The sequence below is a fragment of the Suncus etruscus genome, chromosome 19 (genome assembly GCF_024139225.1).
Source record: "Suncus etruscus isolate mSunEtr1 chromosome 19, mSunEtr1.pri.cur, whole genome shotgun sequence".
NCBI lineage: Eukaryota > Metazoa > Chordata > Mammalia > Eulipotyphla > Soricidae > Suncus > Suncus etruscus.
The window spans coordinates 31,951,884-31,970,332 of NC_064866.1; the positions used below are offsets into that span (position 1 = coordinate 31,951,884).

Consider the following 18,449-nt stretch of genomic DNA (forward strand, 5'->3'; position numbering starts at 1 on the left):
AAGATTTGATGTTATAAAGCAGTGGACTTCCCAGTTCAAGCGTAAGAAAATTAGGATAGATCTTTTTCCCCCCTAGGTAACAAAATATTAGCTAAGTAAAATTTCTAAAATGTATACAATCAGATTCTGTACACCAAAATCACCTTCCCAATGCTAATCCTTAATCTTGTGGTTCATTTTCAGGAAGAAGGTTTAGAAGAAGTGAAAGAACTGATCAAGATTTCTGAGGAAGCACCAGAGGAGAAAATGAAGACGGTTCTGAGTGACTTCATCAGTCAAAGCAGGTACTAAGAAATGCAGTCAGTGAATAGGGAATAAAGCATCTATGAAATTAGCTTGAATTACCTAGAGAAAACAGTCAATTGTCCATGCTTTCAGAAAGACACTTTATGGTAATATATCCAGCTTAATTTTGCTAAATAACTTAGCTGGCACTTGTGAGCTGAGTACTTCTTCCTGTCACTGAAGCAAAAATGGGAGGAAAAAAAAAAAAGAAAAGGGAAGACCTCATGTAGGAACTCTTATGAAAGAAGAAAAATGCTAATGGAATTTGTGTCCCACATAACTCTTGGTGTTTGGTATATAATTAACAGTTATTTGACAAGTAAATGGATATGTTACATCAAATATTATTTAATGGAAATTTTTCACACAATTCTTTTAGCACTGATTATTCTATGTGGCTTAAAATGAGAGGGCATTATACAATGGCAACCCAACTGGGTGATACCGTGTAGCCTAGATCTGTTGTAGGTTGTGCCATTTAGGTTTGTTAATCACGCTGTAATGTTCTTACATGAAACAAATCACATCACATTTTTCAGAATATATACATATTGCTAAGTGACTTCTTTTTTTGAGGTGTCCACACCCAACAGTGTTCAGGGGTTGTCTTTAGTTCTGTGTTCAGGAGTGAACCCTGGCAGTGCTGAGGGACCATATGTATTGCTGAGGATTGAATCATGGTCAACCACATGTAAAGCAAACTTCTCACTTCCTGTATTATCTCTCCAGCCTAAGTGACTAATATTTTAATGACCTATTCCAGGTGGTAAATAATACAAGAACAGATAAAAAATATGGAGTAGTGTGTACCTACTACTCAGTTACACAAATACCAAATTTAGTGGCTTCACTAATTTTTAATTTGGTGTTTTCATAGTGTTGAGATAATATTATGAGATCATATTTATTATCTCAGTTTCTGTAAGTCATCAGTCCAGGAATGACTTGGAAAGAACTTTTGTTCAGAACCTCATACATACCTCAAACATTCAAGGCATTGCTGAACCGTTTATCTTAGGGCTCTACTAGGAAGGATTCACATTCAGTATCACTCAACTGTTTGCAGAGCCCAGTTCCTCACAGCTTGTGAGATTGAGGACTTGAACTTCTTTTTGTTGTTGTTGTTGTTGTTGTTGTTGAACTTCTTAACTGTTATTTGGAGGTCAGTCTCAGTTCATTAATACATAGGTTACCCCATGTTTTGTCCTAAAACATGGGACCACACCTCATCAGGAGGAACAAAAGAAAGGCAAGAGATAATCAGCAAGATGGAAGTCACAGTTCAGTCTTCACCTCCTTCTCCTCCTTCTCTTCTTCTTGTTCTTCCTCCTCTTCGTCCTCCTCCTCCTTTTATAGGAGAGCTACATCTGGCAGCACACAGTGGTTTTTCCGAGCTGTGCACTAAGAAACCACTCCTGGCAGAGCTCATCCCATCATAGTAAATGCTGGATATAGAACCCAGGTTGGTTTTATGCTCTGGCCCCAGTCAGTCTTTTGAAGTTTAATAGGGTAATAATCTCCTATCATGCTTGATATCACAAGTGACATATTAGAAACATGTCACTTCAGTGCAGTGCACATTCCAAGAGGCAGAACAGATTGTACAGTGACAAGAATAGGAAAAGGTGGGCATCACTAGGTCATCATCCCACATAAGGAGACAACTTGAACTAGTCCTTAAAATTAATCTTCTCAAGACTTAAGTAAAATGAAAATTTTGCATCAAAGAATTAATAGCAATAGAATAGAAATGTATTGGTGAAAGAAAAACTATTAAAAAGGCTGATAGCTTAAGTCTAGTGTCCTATCTTTCCTAAAATCTTAATGATACAACTGTTTTTACTTAAAACAAGAAATTAAAGAAATATATATGCTTTTATTCTTCCTTATCTTTATGGTTCTTGTTTCTCATTATAAAAACAACATATATCAGGGTTTCTTCTCTACGAGCCAAGAACCACCTGTGATTCTCTTCAAATACTTTAAAAAGTTTCATTATCTCATGGTTTTAGTGATAACTTGTGGTCAAATTAATAGCTCAATAACTTTTTATATTAGGGGATAGTAAAAATCATAATAACTCACCTTTATATTCATGTCAGCAACCAACTACAAAATATTACTGAGGGTCAACAATCAAATTTCAGTTTTATTTCCAGTAAACATGGATTTGGAGCTGAGGTCAAAGTGCATGCCTTGTCACCATTAAGCAATTCAACTTCTATGACTTTTCCTGAAAAGAACAGGCCATTTACTACATAAATAGCAGTGAAGGGACAGCATAAAATCCACAAAGGTGGAGTCTGAAAGATGGGTAATGAACAGAAACAGTGCTCAGACATCTGCTCCTGTTTTAATGAAGGGAAAGAAATTAGCAGTCACAGTATCTGCCATGTTTTCTGGATGGTTCCATCCTGGTTGTAGAAGGACATTCACATCCATCTTGAAAAGTTTAACATATGGCAACTAAACTTCCATCATATATTATGAAACTTTATATCCTTTTAAGAGAGAGCAGCTAACCAGATTCCCCCTCTATGTATGCCTGGGACTGAGTCCACCAGTACCTCTGGGACTGAATCACCCAGTACCTCAATCTCAACACAGGTGAGGATGGCCCTGCCCACAGGGACAAAACCAGAAGAGCATGGCTGTTGCACTCCAATCAGTGGCTGCACACTTCTCATATTCAATGAGCTTTAGCATAGCACATAGAAACAACACACTGCAAGCAAGAAAATGGGGGGGAAACAAAGTCTTCCACTATGCTTAGGGAAAAAAGTTAGTTGCTCTGAAGACCTGAAAACCCATAGATAGTCTCTCAGATAAGGACTTTAGAGAAGAAATATGGAGGATGTTCAAAAAACTCAAAGAAAGCATGGAAGGAATTGAACAAATCACAACCAAGGGGCCGGGCGGTGGCGCTAAAGGTAAGGTGCCTGCCTTGCCTGCGCTAGCCTTGGACAGACCGCGGTTCGATCCCCGGTGTCCCATATGGTCCCCCAAGCCAGGAGCAACTTCTGAGCACATAGCCAGGAGTAACCCCTGAGCGTTACCGGGTGTGGCCCAAAAACCAAAAAAAAAAAAAAAGAAAAGAACAAATCACAACCAAGACTCAGATGATATAAAAATACAAATGATAAAACTTCAAATTGAAATAACAGGGCTGAAAAACTTGGTAAGGAAAATGAAAAGCTCACTGGCAGACCTAACCAGCAGAGAAAATGAGGCAGGGTGCTTGTCTTGCATGTCCTACTCAGATTCAATCTTTGGCACTCCATATGGTTCCCCAAGCCCACTAGGAATAATTCCTGAGTACAGAGCCAGGAGTTAACCCTGAGTGTTGCTGTGTGTGGCCCCCCCTAAAAAAATAAATTATAAGAAAATATATAATCAAAGAGAATTTCTGGTGAGATCTCAAATTGAACGCAGAAAGTTCTGAAGTGGGACTCTTTACTGATCTGGTGACATCTTGGGCTGCCCCTTTTGTTTCTTTTGTAATTGTTTGCATGAGAGAAAGTACTGGATCTTCTTACTCCCCAAGTGCAGGAAATGTGTATAAAGTAAAGTGTTCTCAATTTCCTCTCTAATCCTCTCCAGAGAGAGGAGTTGGAAGTGGATTTCTGGATTCTTTCCCCAGTGCCTTTGCAAACATGCATAATCAAGCTATTATATTTTCTTGTATTTATTGTATAGTTGGCTGCAATATCTTTTGATATTATATCAATGACATCTTTTTATAGTGGCATGTGATAGTCTCCTTGAAGATTCAGTCACCTGATACATATCACATAAAACAGTCTTTGATATTAAGTTGTTCCTATTATTCTGTCATTATAAATGTTACTGCAAAATGTTCTTGCAAAGAGATGTTAGTTATTTGGGGACTGTAGATATAATACAGTGGATTGGACACTTGCCTTGTATGTGGCCAACCTAGGATTAATTCCTGGTGCTCTGAGTCCACCAGAAATAAGCCCTGAGCTGAGTGTGACACCAAATCTGAAAAATTATTTTCTTGAGGTATACAATTTATGTATTATTTTATTTAAATTAGACAGACTTTAATAAGTGCTGTCAGATAACTATTGGGGGGATTTTTTTGTGGGGGCCACAGCCGGTGAAACTGAGGGCTACTCCCGGCTCTGTGCTCAGAAATCACTCCTGGCTTGGGGACCATATGGGATGTTGGGGATCAAACCAAGGTCTGTCTTTGATCAGCCACATGCAAGGCAAATGTTCTACTGTTGCACCATTGCTCTGGCCCCATTTCAGATAACTTTTTAAAGAAAGTTACTATTTTGCAACATCTTCATTAACCTTGCACAATATTCAATTTTTAATAGAAAAAATGTGTCAGCTCTAATTTGAATTTAAATTATTGCTAATGAGAATTATTTTTTTATTTCCTTAAGTTTTATATTAATTTACAATTCTTCAATCATATTTATTACCTTAGCCATTCTTCTATTAAAAACATTTTTCAAGGGTTAGAAAGACAGTACTGTGGGTAGGGTGTTTGCTTTGCACCTGAGTGACCCAAGGTTGATACCTGCATCCAATGTGGTCCGATGAGTCTACCAGGAGTGATTCCTGAGTGCAGAGCCAGGAGTAAGTGTTCAGAAGCACTGTTGGGTGTTGCCCCCAAACAAAACAAAACAAAAAAAATTTTTTTTTTACTTTATCTCAAAATGTTACTATTGAGTTTTTGTAGAGTTTTAAAAAGCATAAATACTTCTCTGGGTTAAGTCTGAAATGTTTGTTAACTTTTCAGAAACCTTGTATTTTTTTCAACTTGTAAGATAAATTAAAATTGCAAATTTTTTTGGTAAGCTTGTTGTTATAACCTTGGATAACAAACACAATATGTCTTAGGGAAAGTGAAGAAATAAAGATCTATCACCCCAAATAAATGTGGGCTCTGGGCATCATTTCTAATTCTATTTTGTCCTAGATTGGTCAGTGCATCACTGCTTAATCCTAAATGAAAATTCTTGGTACACTGGTGGCCTCATCAACCTTCACATTGTATTGTAGAAAATATATTTGCACATCTTTGGAATTACAGAAGTGGATTTTCACCTAAAGTAGGTTTTAAAAATTGCTACTTTTCTCTTATAGTGCCTTTATTTCTGAAGCAGAAAAAAAGCCCAAGACGTTGAACCAAACCACTTTAGATAAGAAACGACTTACGCTGTGTTGGCAGGAGCTGGTATGTGAAAGTCTATTTATACTTTGAACAGAATTAAATCCTGTGTTTTAAAAATAAACTTAGAGATTATACATTTGTGTGATACAGAGAATTAAGGGAAGTGGGAAAACATAGGTGAGTTGAAAAGGAACTAGTATTTTTCAGAATGATGTGGAGGCCGGAGAGATGGCATGGAGGTAAGGCATTTGCCTTGCATCCAGAAGGTCAGTGGTTCGAATCCTGGCATTTCATATGGTCCCCTGACCCTGCCAGGAGCAATTTCTGAGCATAGAGCCAGGAGTAACCCCTAAGCGCTGCTGGGTGTGACCCAAAAACCAAAAAAAAAAAAAAAAGAAAAAAGAAAAAAAAGGAATGATGTGGAAGTTCACTAGTCCCGCATATTACTCTGGAGTTCCTCTTCCTAATTTTCTGAACATTTGCATTCTGTCAAAGATGCTGATAGAATGTATTGTCTTTTGGATATAGATAGACCCATGATGGTGGCTATTAATTCCTCTCTTTGCTTTCCTCCTATTGAAAGTGTGTGAAGACTTGTTAGCATTTCTTGAGAACAGGATTGTAGCCGATACCACTCCATACATTGATGACCCTGCACTGTGCCTCAAAGATTCTTATATTTTGTTAAATTCATATTCAGACCCTGAATTATATCACTACCAGGATAATAAATATATTCATTGCCTGTACTCCCAGAAAGCAGGTTCTAGTCTATCATTAGATGCTCTCTCTTTCAGCTTTTCTTTCGCTTTTCTGATTGCCCTTCCTAACCTCTGCAATCTCCATATGTTCTCTCTTGTCCAGAGAATTCTCTTCTCTTCTCAGGTCTATTATAATAAGCCCATTTTTACATCTCTAAAATGGCCCAGCTCTTTCTCTTTCATCTTCTGATCTGTATTTCCACCCTCGTAGTGGACATGGTACAAGTTTGCATTATAGTCCATCATCTTCTGACCTCAATATATTCTGCATTCCATATGTTATCATCAGCTTCTCTTGACCTTCAAGCCAGAAGCTAAGAATATAAATCCTTGTATTTTACTTTCAATGGTTGGTCTGACCCTAGAATCTATTGATTTTATCCCTTAAAATCTTTAGAGTTTATTAATGTGCAGAATAACTGTTTTAAAAGTCCCTTACCATTTCTGGTTTTGACTATTGTAGACTATTGCAATAGTCTCTTCCAACACTTCTTCCGTATTTAAATCTCTCAGATAAGGTCCAAATTTCCCTTTGTATACAGTAGTTTTATTTATTATTATATATTTTAAGCAGTATAGGTATTTACACACAAATATGAGTGTTTGCCACCTGACTCTAGCCTTACATCTCAGCCTTAATATCTAAATCTCCAACTGATTATGTGCCTCATTATGTAATTATCCCTTCTTTCTGGACTGTTCTTTATCTTGATGTTTCCTGGTGATTTCATTCGTTTTAATGCTTAGTTCAAATCTCATATCATCCATAAACCCAGTTTTTCTTCCTCTGAACTCATGATTTTAGTTGTTTGCATAATGTTGATTGCACTTCTCCAAACTGTCAAATCCTAAGGAAAGAAAGCATCTGTCCGCTAATCTTTGGCTGGGCTTTAATATAGCAAGTCATCTGTCCTTCGATTCACCATGTGCTGAAGGCATCTTTGGTGCCATCTTTGGTACCATATCTTTGGTACTAAGGTATAAATAATTGGCTCTTGTCCTAGAGGAACTTATTCATTGTCTGTTTTACTCATTTTATAAACATTTACTTAACACCTGCTCTAAGAAGACAAAGTCAGTACAAAAAAAGAGGATTTCCCTGTTCTAGTAAATTTTGCCTTTTTGTGGAGAAGATCTAAGCCAGACAAATAAATGCAAACAAAAATTATTCCAGATAATGATTCTTAGGGAAAAATCTTAAGGCTCCAAGTAATTGTGGCCATGTTGCAGAATATAATTCAGTGATAATATTTACATTGAGACCCGAGGAACAAAAAATAGCATAACATAGGAAGAACATCTGTGCAAGAGGTAACCATGCATGTCGTACTCGATGATGGAGAATAGTTGGCATGTTTTAGATTCTCCGAGGATCCATGTTCCTGGGGCACTGTGTAACATTTTGAAGCAGAAAGTAAACAAAGACAACTCACACAGGGCCTTACAAATCACTCTGAATTGTTGGGGTACATAAACATAGGCTGAATGACTGAATCAAAATGATACGTTTAGATGTTTCAACTGTTCTTCTGAAGTCCCTGGTGGGATTTAAACAATACTGCATCTTGACCTGAAGGCCTCCACCATCCCTCCAGGAATAGATGATGAGGGCAGTGAAGGAAGTCTTAGATTCCTGACTTGGCTAGAGGTCCCCTAAGCTGTGCTCTTAGGAGCTGCTTCCTCCAGTGGTTCCAACCTTTTTCCATCCTCAGGCCAGAAAAAATAGGAGAAATAGTTCATGAAGCACTAAGACAGAAATCAAAGCCATTATTTATAATAAAAGTTTTGCTTTGTTTTGGGACACACCCAGTGGTGCTTAGGGCTTACTCCTGGCTCTTTGCTCAAGGATCACGCCTGCTGGAGCTTGAGAAACCATATGGGATGCCTGGGACTGAACTCGGGTTGGCTGCATGCAAGGAAAGCACCCTACTTGCAATACTATCACTCTGGCCCCAATAATAAGCATATTTTACATCAATATTAATGACACGCACACTCCTGATCCAGGAGTACTATGTGTTACATAGCAATCTCCATGGATGGGCTAGCGGGAAATTTCCTTCGACAGCCCCAGTCCAATATGCAGTGATTGATAATCACATGCTTCCTCTTTTTATTCAGCTGTAAAATGAGAAGAAGTGTTCCTGCTTTAGGAGGCTGCTATGAGGACTAAGGAGGATTCATTGAGCGAGTAAACATTATCTGACATGGAGTCAGAGCTCACAGGATTTTAGTTGCTATGCCTATAGTTGTTGCTACTGTTATGTGCTAGAGAGGCTAGATTTAGATCTTGGCTACCAGACCTATGGGACGAAAGGTTTTTCTGGGTCTCAGTTTCCTTTCTATCAACAAAGGGAAGCTGAATTCCAACCCATCAGATGGCTACTAGGTTTTCACAGAAGGGGCAACATGCATGGGGACAAACCATCCAAGGTCTGTCATGAATGCTTTCCAGTAAGTACTAACAAGCACCTTTGAGATTTTTTTTCAGAAATAGCACAGAGTTTGTATTGCTAGTTAGATCTACAATGACTCTTATTTTATTGTAGGAGGCGATGGCCAAGGAGGCCAAGGGATTCCTTCAGCAGCAGAAGAAAAAGTTCTCTCTCAATGAAATGATACATGCAGCCCAAAACTTGATGGAAAAAATCCGCTTTCTTGTGGATGAGGTAATCTACTCTAACCCTCGTTTGAAAGATTAGACCGAACATCTTCCCACTGAGGTTGAAGTGTTCGATAAGAATGAAAGATGGAATAATGCTTTCTCCTGAGCTCAGCTGAGCTGTGCCGGCACTAAGAGTTTCAGGGTGAGAATGAAGAATTTTAAATTAAGCCAATCATGCAAGAGCTTTATTGATTAAAAAAATAAAACCTGAGTGTTCAGCAGAAATGAAAAAGCATTTTCCTGAATGCATTCATTCAAGGAAAGTAAAAATAAGCTCAGGGCCTTGGATAATTTTTTCAGCTAAAAGAGTATATTCAGTGAAAATCAGAACAGTTTCTCATGTAAAGTTAGTTGTCAACAGTACCTTTTGGTGGCTTCTAGAATGATCTAGGAAAAGTGAGATGGAGGTTTGAATTTGCTTGTCAGACACTGGGAGTCTGGAAAAGTTTCTAGGAAAAAAGACATGTTTGCTGCTTCTATTCTCTTAATGTTGTATTGCTTGTGAGCTAGTCATATCCTGGGTAATAAGCAGAAAGCGAGGTAATCATTTTAGTAAGTGCCAGGATTTTAGTAAGGCTGGGATGTAAGTACCCAAAAGATTCAAACTGGGCCTCAAAACTTTAAGTCATGACTCACCAATCCAGGGACCATGAAGTCATTCACACCGATGTTTCTTTACCTGTCAAGAGAGAAGAGATGAACATTGGGGGCTGGAAGATAATACAGGGGTTAATTAACGTGTTTCCCTTACATGTGGCTGACATCAGTTTAATCCCTGGCACTATATACAGTCTCCCAAGTATAGCCAGGATTGATCCTCAAGCACAGAACTAGGAATAAGCCTTGAACACAGCTGGATGTGGTCAAATCCACTCTCTCCCCCAATAAAGAGAGAGTGCTCTCTCTGGGTCTTAAGTGTGGTGGGATCATAACTACAGAACACTTGCTCACCCCTAGGAATTTCAAAACTTCATTATGACTGTACTTTTCATGTGTTTTTGTACTTTTGTTGACTCAAAAATGTGCATTTTGAACACTGCCATATAATAGGCCTCTTGACAGGGTATGCTGCAATTTCAGTCTTGAATAAAATGTGTGAGTCTCATTTTCTGTGCATTTTACTTCTTCCTGAATAGCCACCAGAAGTGGAGCTAAAATACCTGGCAATCATACTGTAGTGATAAACTGCCTTATAAACTATTTTCCTTTTTTTAAGAGCAAATGGAATGACATTCAAAATTTTTGTTTCTGTTCATTCACTGGAGTATTCTGGAAATGCTTCCTGGCTCTTTAGAAGATGCTTGAAGCTAAAGCATTGAAGATGCTTCAATGCTTAAAACGATCTCATTTTTACAATATTGGAAGGGAACAAAAAAAAAATTTACTGGAGGGAAAAGAAACGTTTCTTCTGCAGCAGAGATGAGTAGGCTACTGAAGATATCAAGTCAAAGATGCAAGAAGTTTGGAATTGGCATGTACTAGAAGTCCATGAGCTAAGGGCTTTCCCTTTTCTTTTTTTTAATAATCATCATTATGATTTTTAAATATATTTTTACTTTGGGGATTTTTTTGTCTTTTTTAAATTTTTTAATATCTTTATTTATACAATTTGATTACAAACAATATTTGTTTGGGCTTCAGTCAAATAAAGAACACCCCCTTCACCAGTGCAACATTTCCATCACTGATATCCCAAATCTCCCTCCAAATCCCCACCCTAGCCTGTACTTTAGACAGGCTTTCTGCTTCCCTCATTCATTCACATTGTTATGATAGTTCTCAGTGTAGTTATTTCTCTAACTGCACTCATCCACTCTTTGTGGTGAGCTTCATATCGTGTGCTGGACCTTCCAGCCCTCATCTCTATTGTCTCTGAGAATTATTCAAAGTAGCTATGCTTAACTTACTTGATTGCATAGTTAAATATCAAGATGGTCTAAGTAAAGAAACCAAGATTGTTTAAGAATTCGCTTGGTAGAAGAAGGACTATTTCAGGATAGCAAAAATCTGGAAGTGTCTTTCAAACACCAATGTATTAAATCTATTTCCCTCTGACCCTCAGCCTCAGCATACAATCCCTGATGTCTTTATTTGGATGCTCAGCAACAACAAGAGAGTGGCATATTCTCGCATCAGTTCCAAAGATCTGCTCTATTCTCCCATGGTGGAGCAGATGGGTAAACACTGTGGGAAGATTAAAACGCATTTCCTCAAAGTAAGTCTGTGCTATTTGTTTGACTCAAGCCTGGGGAATCTGTTCTCTACTCAGTTCAATATTCCAATGAATGTCCAAAGTTCTGACTCTTTCAATACTTTCAAAGGTCCAAAGACAAAATGAAATACTCCCTCCCCAAAAAGAAATATTTTCTCTCCCTTTTGCTTAAAATTACTATTCAGTATACCAGCTGGAGGAGAAGTGTTTCTCAATTTCTTTTAGCATATACATGCATATTTTGATCCAATGTGTGTGCTTCAAGAATAATTTAATTTTCACTTGATTAATTACTAGGGAAATGATTTTAGGGGCCACACCCAAAGTGTTCAGGGTTACTCCTGTTTCTGAGCTCAGGAATCACTTCTGGCAGGGTGTTAGGGACCAAATGAATGCCAGAGATCAAACCATTGTCAGATTCATGCAAGGTAAATTACCTACCTGCTCTGTCCCCAAAATGATACTTTTATTTGTTTCCTATCTTTATGATAACTCCTTTTCTCTTTATGATGATTTGGCATGACATTGTTTCATGAGTCCATCTATATTTTTTAAAATATTCAAAGTGAGTTATACAAGGTAAAGTTTGCATTTCACAGAACTAGTTCTTGTTCCTAAGAGCTTTGTAAACATCTGCTGGTCCTTGCACTTATGCCCCTGCACACTTCCTTAAGATAACCCCCAGGTAGCCTTATGAGTGGCTGTTTATCAGTGTCTGGATAGATTTCACTGTCTGTAACTCAAGATCCGAGACTTCCTTGGAGAGCCTGTGTATTTGCCTCTACTGGGAAGGAAACTCTAGCCCAGAGGCTGACTCAGTAAATATGGAGGAAATTGGTTGAAATATTGCCCCAAAAGTATTAATTGTACTAATTAATCATTTTTTAGTCATGGTAGAATACCCTGCCAATTGCACTTCTCATATTTGCTCTACTATAATTTTCACCTTTAGAAAAGAGTGAAGAAAATTCAAACTATGCAAGGCATGAGTTGATCAGAAGAAAACATTGTTTAGCTGAGAAGAAAGAATTTGACCTATGGCAAAGTTTTTAAGTCTCTATAGGGTTACTACATGGATGATGGAGAGAGAGAGAGAGAGAGAGAGAGAGAGAGAGAGAGAGAGAGAGAGAGAGAGAGAGAGAGAAAGAGAGAGAGAGAGAGAAGAGAGTTATTTCCAGAGGCTAAAACCCAGGGCATGGACATTTATCCTTCTTCTGGCTCACTTCATTTTACATAATATCTTCTAGTTCAATCCATGTTGCTGCAAATTGCATGATTGTATTATTTCTTACTGCTGTGTAGTATTCCTTTGTATATATAAGTACCACATCTTTATGATCCACTCATCTGTTGTTGGATAGCTAAGTTGATTCCAAGTCTTAGCTATTGTACTGAGTGCTGCAATGAACAGTGGCGTCCATACATACTTTGGGATGAATGTTTTTCTATCTTGGAGATAGATACCCAATAGAGGGATTGCTGGGTCATAAGGTAGCTCAATTTTGAGTTTACTGAGAATCCACCATACTGTTTTCCGTAGGGGTTGGACCAGACAGTCTTCCCACCAGCAGATGAAATAGTCTTTAAGGATCATTCATTTGCTAGTGCAGTATTTTCAATATTAAACATTGTAAACAGAAGAGCAATATGAATTATGGGTAATGGTTTAAGACATGGGCTTTGAAATAAAAGAGAATATTCATTGAAATTTACTCATTTTACTAGGGTGCTATTACAAACTAAATTTGAGTGGTTTAAATAGAAAACTGGCTATCTCAGTTATTAAGGTTGGATTAAGTCTGAAAATTTGAGATGGAATTGTGGGAAGCCTCATGCTCTCTGTGAATGTGTTTGGGAAACCTTACTTTCATTGTTTAAGAAAGTACAATTCTAGTCTTTACATGGCATTTCCCCTATGTTCATGTTATGGTAATCTTTTTATGAGACCCCAACTTCAGTTGGACTTCAAGTTATCTCAATCTGCAATGACCTGTTTCTATGTTCCAAAGGTATTCAATTACAAAGTAGGAATTTGAAATTCAGTAAAAGAATTTGTGTAGAATACAATTTAACCTATAACAAAAATCCAACTCTATGACCTTGAGCAAGTCACTCAATACCTCTGTTTCAGCTGTTCTTTATACAGCAAGTGGAAATGATGTTGCAGATTAGGTTTAAAAAATGTCCAAGATATATCATCCAGGAAAAGTCACTGAATACTCAAGCACTCAAGCAAATGGGTATTCAACCTGGAGAAAATGGTTTTGGAACTGTGTATTACATTTATGTTCAATTAAGGGTTCCTGACTTAGACTACATGAATAATGTCTTTTATTTTCGTTTTGGGCCACACTCAATAATGCTCAGATGGTTCTCCTGGCTTTGTATTCAAGAATCACTCCTTTTGGGCTCTGGAGATCATATGGGATACTGGGGATCAAACATGGGTCTGCTGCATTGCTAGGCAAACACCCTACCCACCGTACTATTATTCCTGCCCAAAATTATATTTTATGTGAAATTATTTTTCATCCAAATTATTTACCACTAATAACAAAGCATTCACTTTGGCCATCAAAAATTCTCTTGTCTTAAGAAACCTTTGTCTTACACTAGAAAAACTTCTCAGAAGGCTCTGGGATAAGCATACTGAGAAATCAGTGTGAAGTTATTTTGGATTTATATTGGCATTATTTAAAATTAAGATAAAGAACAGCTATTAAATAAATGCAGAGTCACAACAAAACTGAAAATTCGAAGCATTTGCTCTGTTGAATTCATTGTTAGATGATACTCTCTATCGATGTGTCTGTCATATTTATCTGGAATTCTTTTCTACCATAGTTTTCTAAATTATGTGGAATTCAATTGATCCAACATAATGAAATATTGTGATAACATGATTTAGCAAAAACAATTTTCATTCCAGTGTTGATTGTTATCCCTGCTTTTACCTTCCTCCCCTCATCTCTCTCTTCATTGCTCCTTTCTCCTTAGGGAATAGGCAAGCTTAGGGAATAGGCAAAGGTGTTCCAAGGAGACAATCCTAATACGCCTCTTGGTATTAGCTGGGAAGCTGAGAATATAAGTCATAGCATGAAAATGTCTAAATTATCTTGACCAAATATACTTTACTGTTTTTTTTCCCATAAAACAGTTGGTCTGGAAATGGCTCCAGGATTGACCCAGAGTCAAGCACATTGAGAGAATGTAGTTAGAATTATCTCTTGGGATCTCACCTTTTATTAAATGGTAGAAGCCTTTGAGAATCCCTATCTTCAAGAAATATATATTTCAACCCATGCTTCCTAGCCTTATTCATATGGAATAACTATTTGCAAATATGGAAAAACTACTGTGCCTAGGGCACACTGTAGGGAAAATATTCATCTAAGTAAATGCAGGTGCACCATGGAAGTCTCATGGGCATGTGGTGATAAATTTGCCACAACTGACAGGGTCTCATGATCACTGATTCTATTTTTCTTTCTTTTTCTTTAAATATATTCATAATGCTACCAAAAATTCTGAGACAGGATTTTTAGAACTTGGCCAAATTACCATCCCAAGTGCAGACAGAGTTCTCTCATTTTAGTGCCATCCCCACTCTACCCTACAGGCCACAAAAAGGATATGCCAGCAGCTGAGAGCTCATTATACCTCTAGAAAAAGAAAGATGTGTATAAGCCCACAGAGGGGTTGCTCAGCCTTCTTGTCTTTTTTTCTTGTGTGCCTCTCATGGTAGCATCATCTCTGAACTACAGTGAGCCCTTTCATCCCTTCCTGTCCTGGCCTCTAACTTCTGCCAATGTCAGTTATCCAGCTTCAATACAATTTGTGTAAGAAGCCACCTTGCTTTCCTATTCAGACTTGTCTGAAAGTTGGAAAGTCTGAAGTTTCTTCTTCCTTTTTTGCCAGCTGGCATTGCCGGGGATATGGACAGACATGGGCAGGGGAAAGGCTAAGGTCAGCATGTTGTCTAATGCAGTTTTACACATTGGTTGTCACAGTTTACCAATGCAGTTTGTTTGTTTTAATTTCAAGTCTTTCACAGTTGTATTTCCAATACGTAGTGACAGTGAATTAGGGTCATTCCCACCACCAGTGTTGACCTCCCTCGGTGGTTCCCAGCATGCATTCCATACCTCCACCCTTATCCCCCTGGAATGCTTGTATAACAGGTCCCTTTTGTGTATAGCTTGTTATACTTTGGGTTGCTTGATTCTGTTGTTGTTTGATTTGGTTTGGGTTTTTAGGTCTGATCGTTTATTATTTCCACTCAATACTCCTGAGACAACTTGGCCCCTGGGTCCCATCCACTTTATTTTTTCTCAATTTGTAGGAAGACGTAGAAATATAAGGCAGAACAAGATGATTTATGTTCTATGGTTCTGTAAAAAATAAAAAGGCTGTAACCCCTATCTAGAAGCTATAAATATAAATTAAATTAAAAGAAGAAAAAAGAGTGAAAATATATAAATAAATTAAATTAAAAAAACCTTTTTTAATTAAAATATTTAAAAAGTAGTGGGAGGGCAGATGTGGTTATTTTTTAAATAATATCTTTACTTAAGCACCATGATTATGAACATGTTTGTAGTTGGGTTTCAGTTATAAAAAAGACACCGCCCCAAAAAATACACCAGTTTTCTTCCACCCCTACCCCCCTGGCTGTATTTGAGACAGACATTCTATTTCTCTCACTCACTACCATTTTCATGAGAGTTATTGCTGTGGTTATTTATCTAACAGAACTCACCACTTTTCGTGGTAAGCTTCATCTCATGGGCTGGTCCTTCCAGCCCTCATCTCTATTGTCTCTGTGTATTATTACCATACTGTCTTTTATATTTTCTTAAATCCCATAGATGAGTTGGACTATTCTCGTCCATCTCTCCCCCTCTGTTTTATTTCACTCAGCATAATAGTTTCCATGATTATGTTTCATGACTACATTTTCCTGACAGCTGCATAATATTTCATTGTGTATATGTATCACAGTTTCTTTAGCCACTCATCAGTTGTGGGGCATCTGGGTTGTTTCCAGATTCTGACTATTGTAAATAGCACTGCAATGAAACATAGGTGTGAAGAAGGCATTTTTGTATTGTGCTTTTGTGTGTTTGTTCCTAGGAGTAGCCTTTCTTTCCTGCATAGGTGCTGGGGTTTGGTTATGGCAGCTAGTAGCTTGGTAATTATTTTTATCTAAGTTTATTTCCCACCTGACTTTCTGAAGAAAATCATTTCCTAGGGTCAGTCAAACTTATGCAGTGTAATGAGAAGGAGAATGGGTAAGGAAAGGCAGGAGAAAATACAACCCAACCTAGATGGACAAGTGGAATTCAAAATGAGGTGCCATTCATGGGAGTACCTACCTCAGGAGTGGAATTACTTAGTAATGTCACATGAATTCAATTTGATTACTTATGGGAGAGAATAAAATATTGTCTTGCATGCAAATTTCATTAGTACATTTTACCAAAAATAAATGTAACACATACTTTAGAAATGAAGCATGTCATTATATCAAATTTTCACAATACGTTAGCTACACCTTTGGTAGTAACCTTAAATTTGCATGCTCATAATAATAGAAATGAATGCTAGATTATATTTTGTTTTACATTAAGGAGCTGGAGAGATAGCATGGAGGTAGGGCATTTGCCTTACATCCAGAAGGACGGTGGTTCAAATCCCGGCATCCCATATGGTCCCCCCGAGCCTGCCAGGGGTGATTTCTGAGCACAGAGCCAGGAGTAACCTCTGAGCGCTGCCGGGTGTGACCCAAAAGCCAAAAAAAAAAAAAAGTAGTAGTGGTCAGAACCATTGTACAGCTGGTAGGGCATTTGCCTTGCATGCAGTAGATGTCTGGGTTTGATTCCTGTCATCTGTATGGTCCCCTAAGCAATGCCAAAAGTAATTCCTAAATTCAGAGCTAGGAGTAATTCCTGAGCATTGCTGAGTATGATCCAAATACAAACAAATAAAAAAAAGCAAGCACACAAAAAAGAAATAAAGGTACTTCTGGACTGGAGGGAAACTAAAGGGGGCTAGGTACCTGCAGCTAACTCCAGTTTGGTTTCCAGCACAGCATGTGGTCTTCCAGGCTCACCATGAGTGATACCTGAGAACAGAGCCAGGAGTGGCTCTACCAAGAAGACCGCTGAGCATAGCCTGAAAGACTTCAAACACTATTCTCCCCCCTCTACTCCCACCAAAGAAAAAAAAACTAAAGTTACTGCTCTGTGTTGAGGCAATACAACATAAAACTTAGTTTTGACACTCAAATTAAAACTGGTCTTCAGATCAGGTGAATCATTATCAACAGAGAGACATCTCAAATCCAGCACCAGAACGATGGGATTGAAATTTACATTTGGGGGCCAGAGAGATAGCACAGCAGTAGGGCATTTGCCTTGCATGCAGCCAACCCAGGACAGACAGTGGTTTGAATCTGGCCATCCCATATGGTCCCAAGTCATCCAGGAGTGACTTCTGAGTGCAGAGCCAGGAGTAATTCCTGAGGGGCCTCCAGGTGTGACCCAAAAACCAATAAAAAATAAAAAAAGAAAAGAGTGAGGGAGGAGGGAAGGGAGGAAGAGAGGGAGGGAGGGAAGGGAGGAAGGGAGGGAGGGAGGGAGGGAGGGAGGAAGGAAGGAAAGGAGGGAAGGAGGGAAGGAGGGAGGGAGGGAGGGAAGGAGGGAAGGAGGGAAGGAGGGAAGGAGGGAAGGAGGGAGGGAGGGAAGGAGGGAAGGAAGGTAGGAAGGAAGAAGGAAGGAAGGAAGGAAGGAAGGAAGGAAGGAAGGAAGGAAGGAAGGAAGGAAGGAAGGAAGGAAGGAAGGAAGGAAGGAAGGAAGGAAGGAAGGAAAGGAAGGAAAGAGAGGAAAGAGAGAGAGATAGAGAGAAAGAAATTTACATTTGAATCAATCATGTAACTAACTCCCATCAGAGATACTGATATTGGTGTGTGAGGAACTGAAAGTCTAACAAGCCCATAGAGGCTGGCTCTATCCTGCTTCATTGTGTGTCTCTGGGAAGCCACCTTAATCTCTTGATCCTCTATTTTCTACATTTTTTTAAATGACAGGACATATGCTGAAATTATCACAATGATGAATCATAATGGAAGAGTTATTAATAATATGCAAATAGCAGGTCATTCTTCCTGGGGCAATGTAAGTGCTCAGCCAGGTGAAATTCAGAGAAAAGTAAACAAAGGGTTATTATCAATAAATCTTCACCAAGTGCTTCCTGGGCGTCAGGAATCTTTTAGGCACTGGGGATATCACTGTGTGATTTTTGTCTAATGATAAAGATCAAACAAAATCTCTGCATTTGTAAGCAGATGTCCTAGTGGTACCTGTAAGTGGCCAACAG

General features: G+C 38.4%; 1 protein-coding gene across 1 annotated transcript in view; it reads left to right on the top strand.

Moving 5' to 3' along the window:
* Nucleotides 1-18,449, top strand: part of FER1L6 (fer-1 like family member 6) — a 135,514-nt gene that overhangs the window by 35,917 nt on the left and 81,148 nt on the right. The window contains exons 14-17 of the mRNA XM_049765618.1: nt 184-284; nt 5,407-5,497; nt 8,745-8,864; nt 10,923-11,075. Of these exons, the coding sequence (XP_049621575.1) occupies nt 184-284; nt 5,407-5,497; nt 8,745-8,864; nt 10,923-11,075 (465 nt within the window). The remainder of the gene's footprint in view (nt 1-183; nt 285-5,406; nt 5,498-8,744; nt 8,865-10,922; nt 11,076-18,449) is intronic.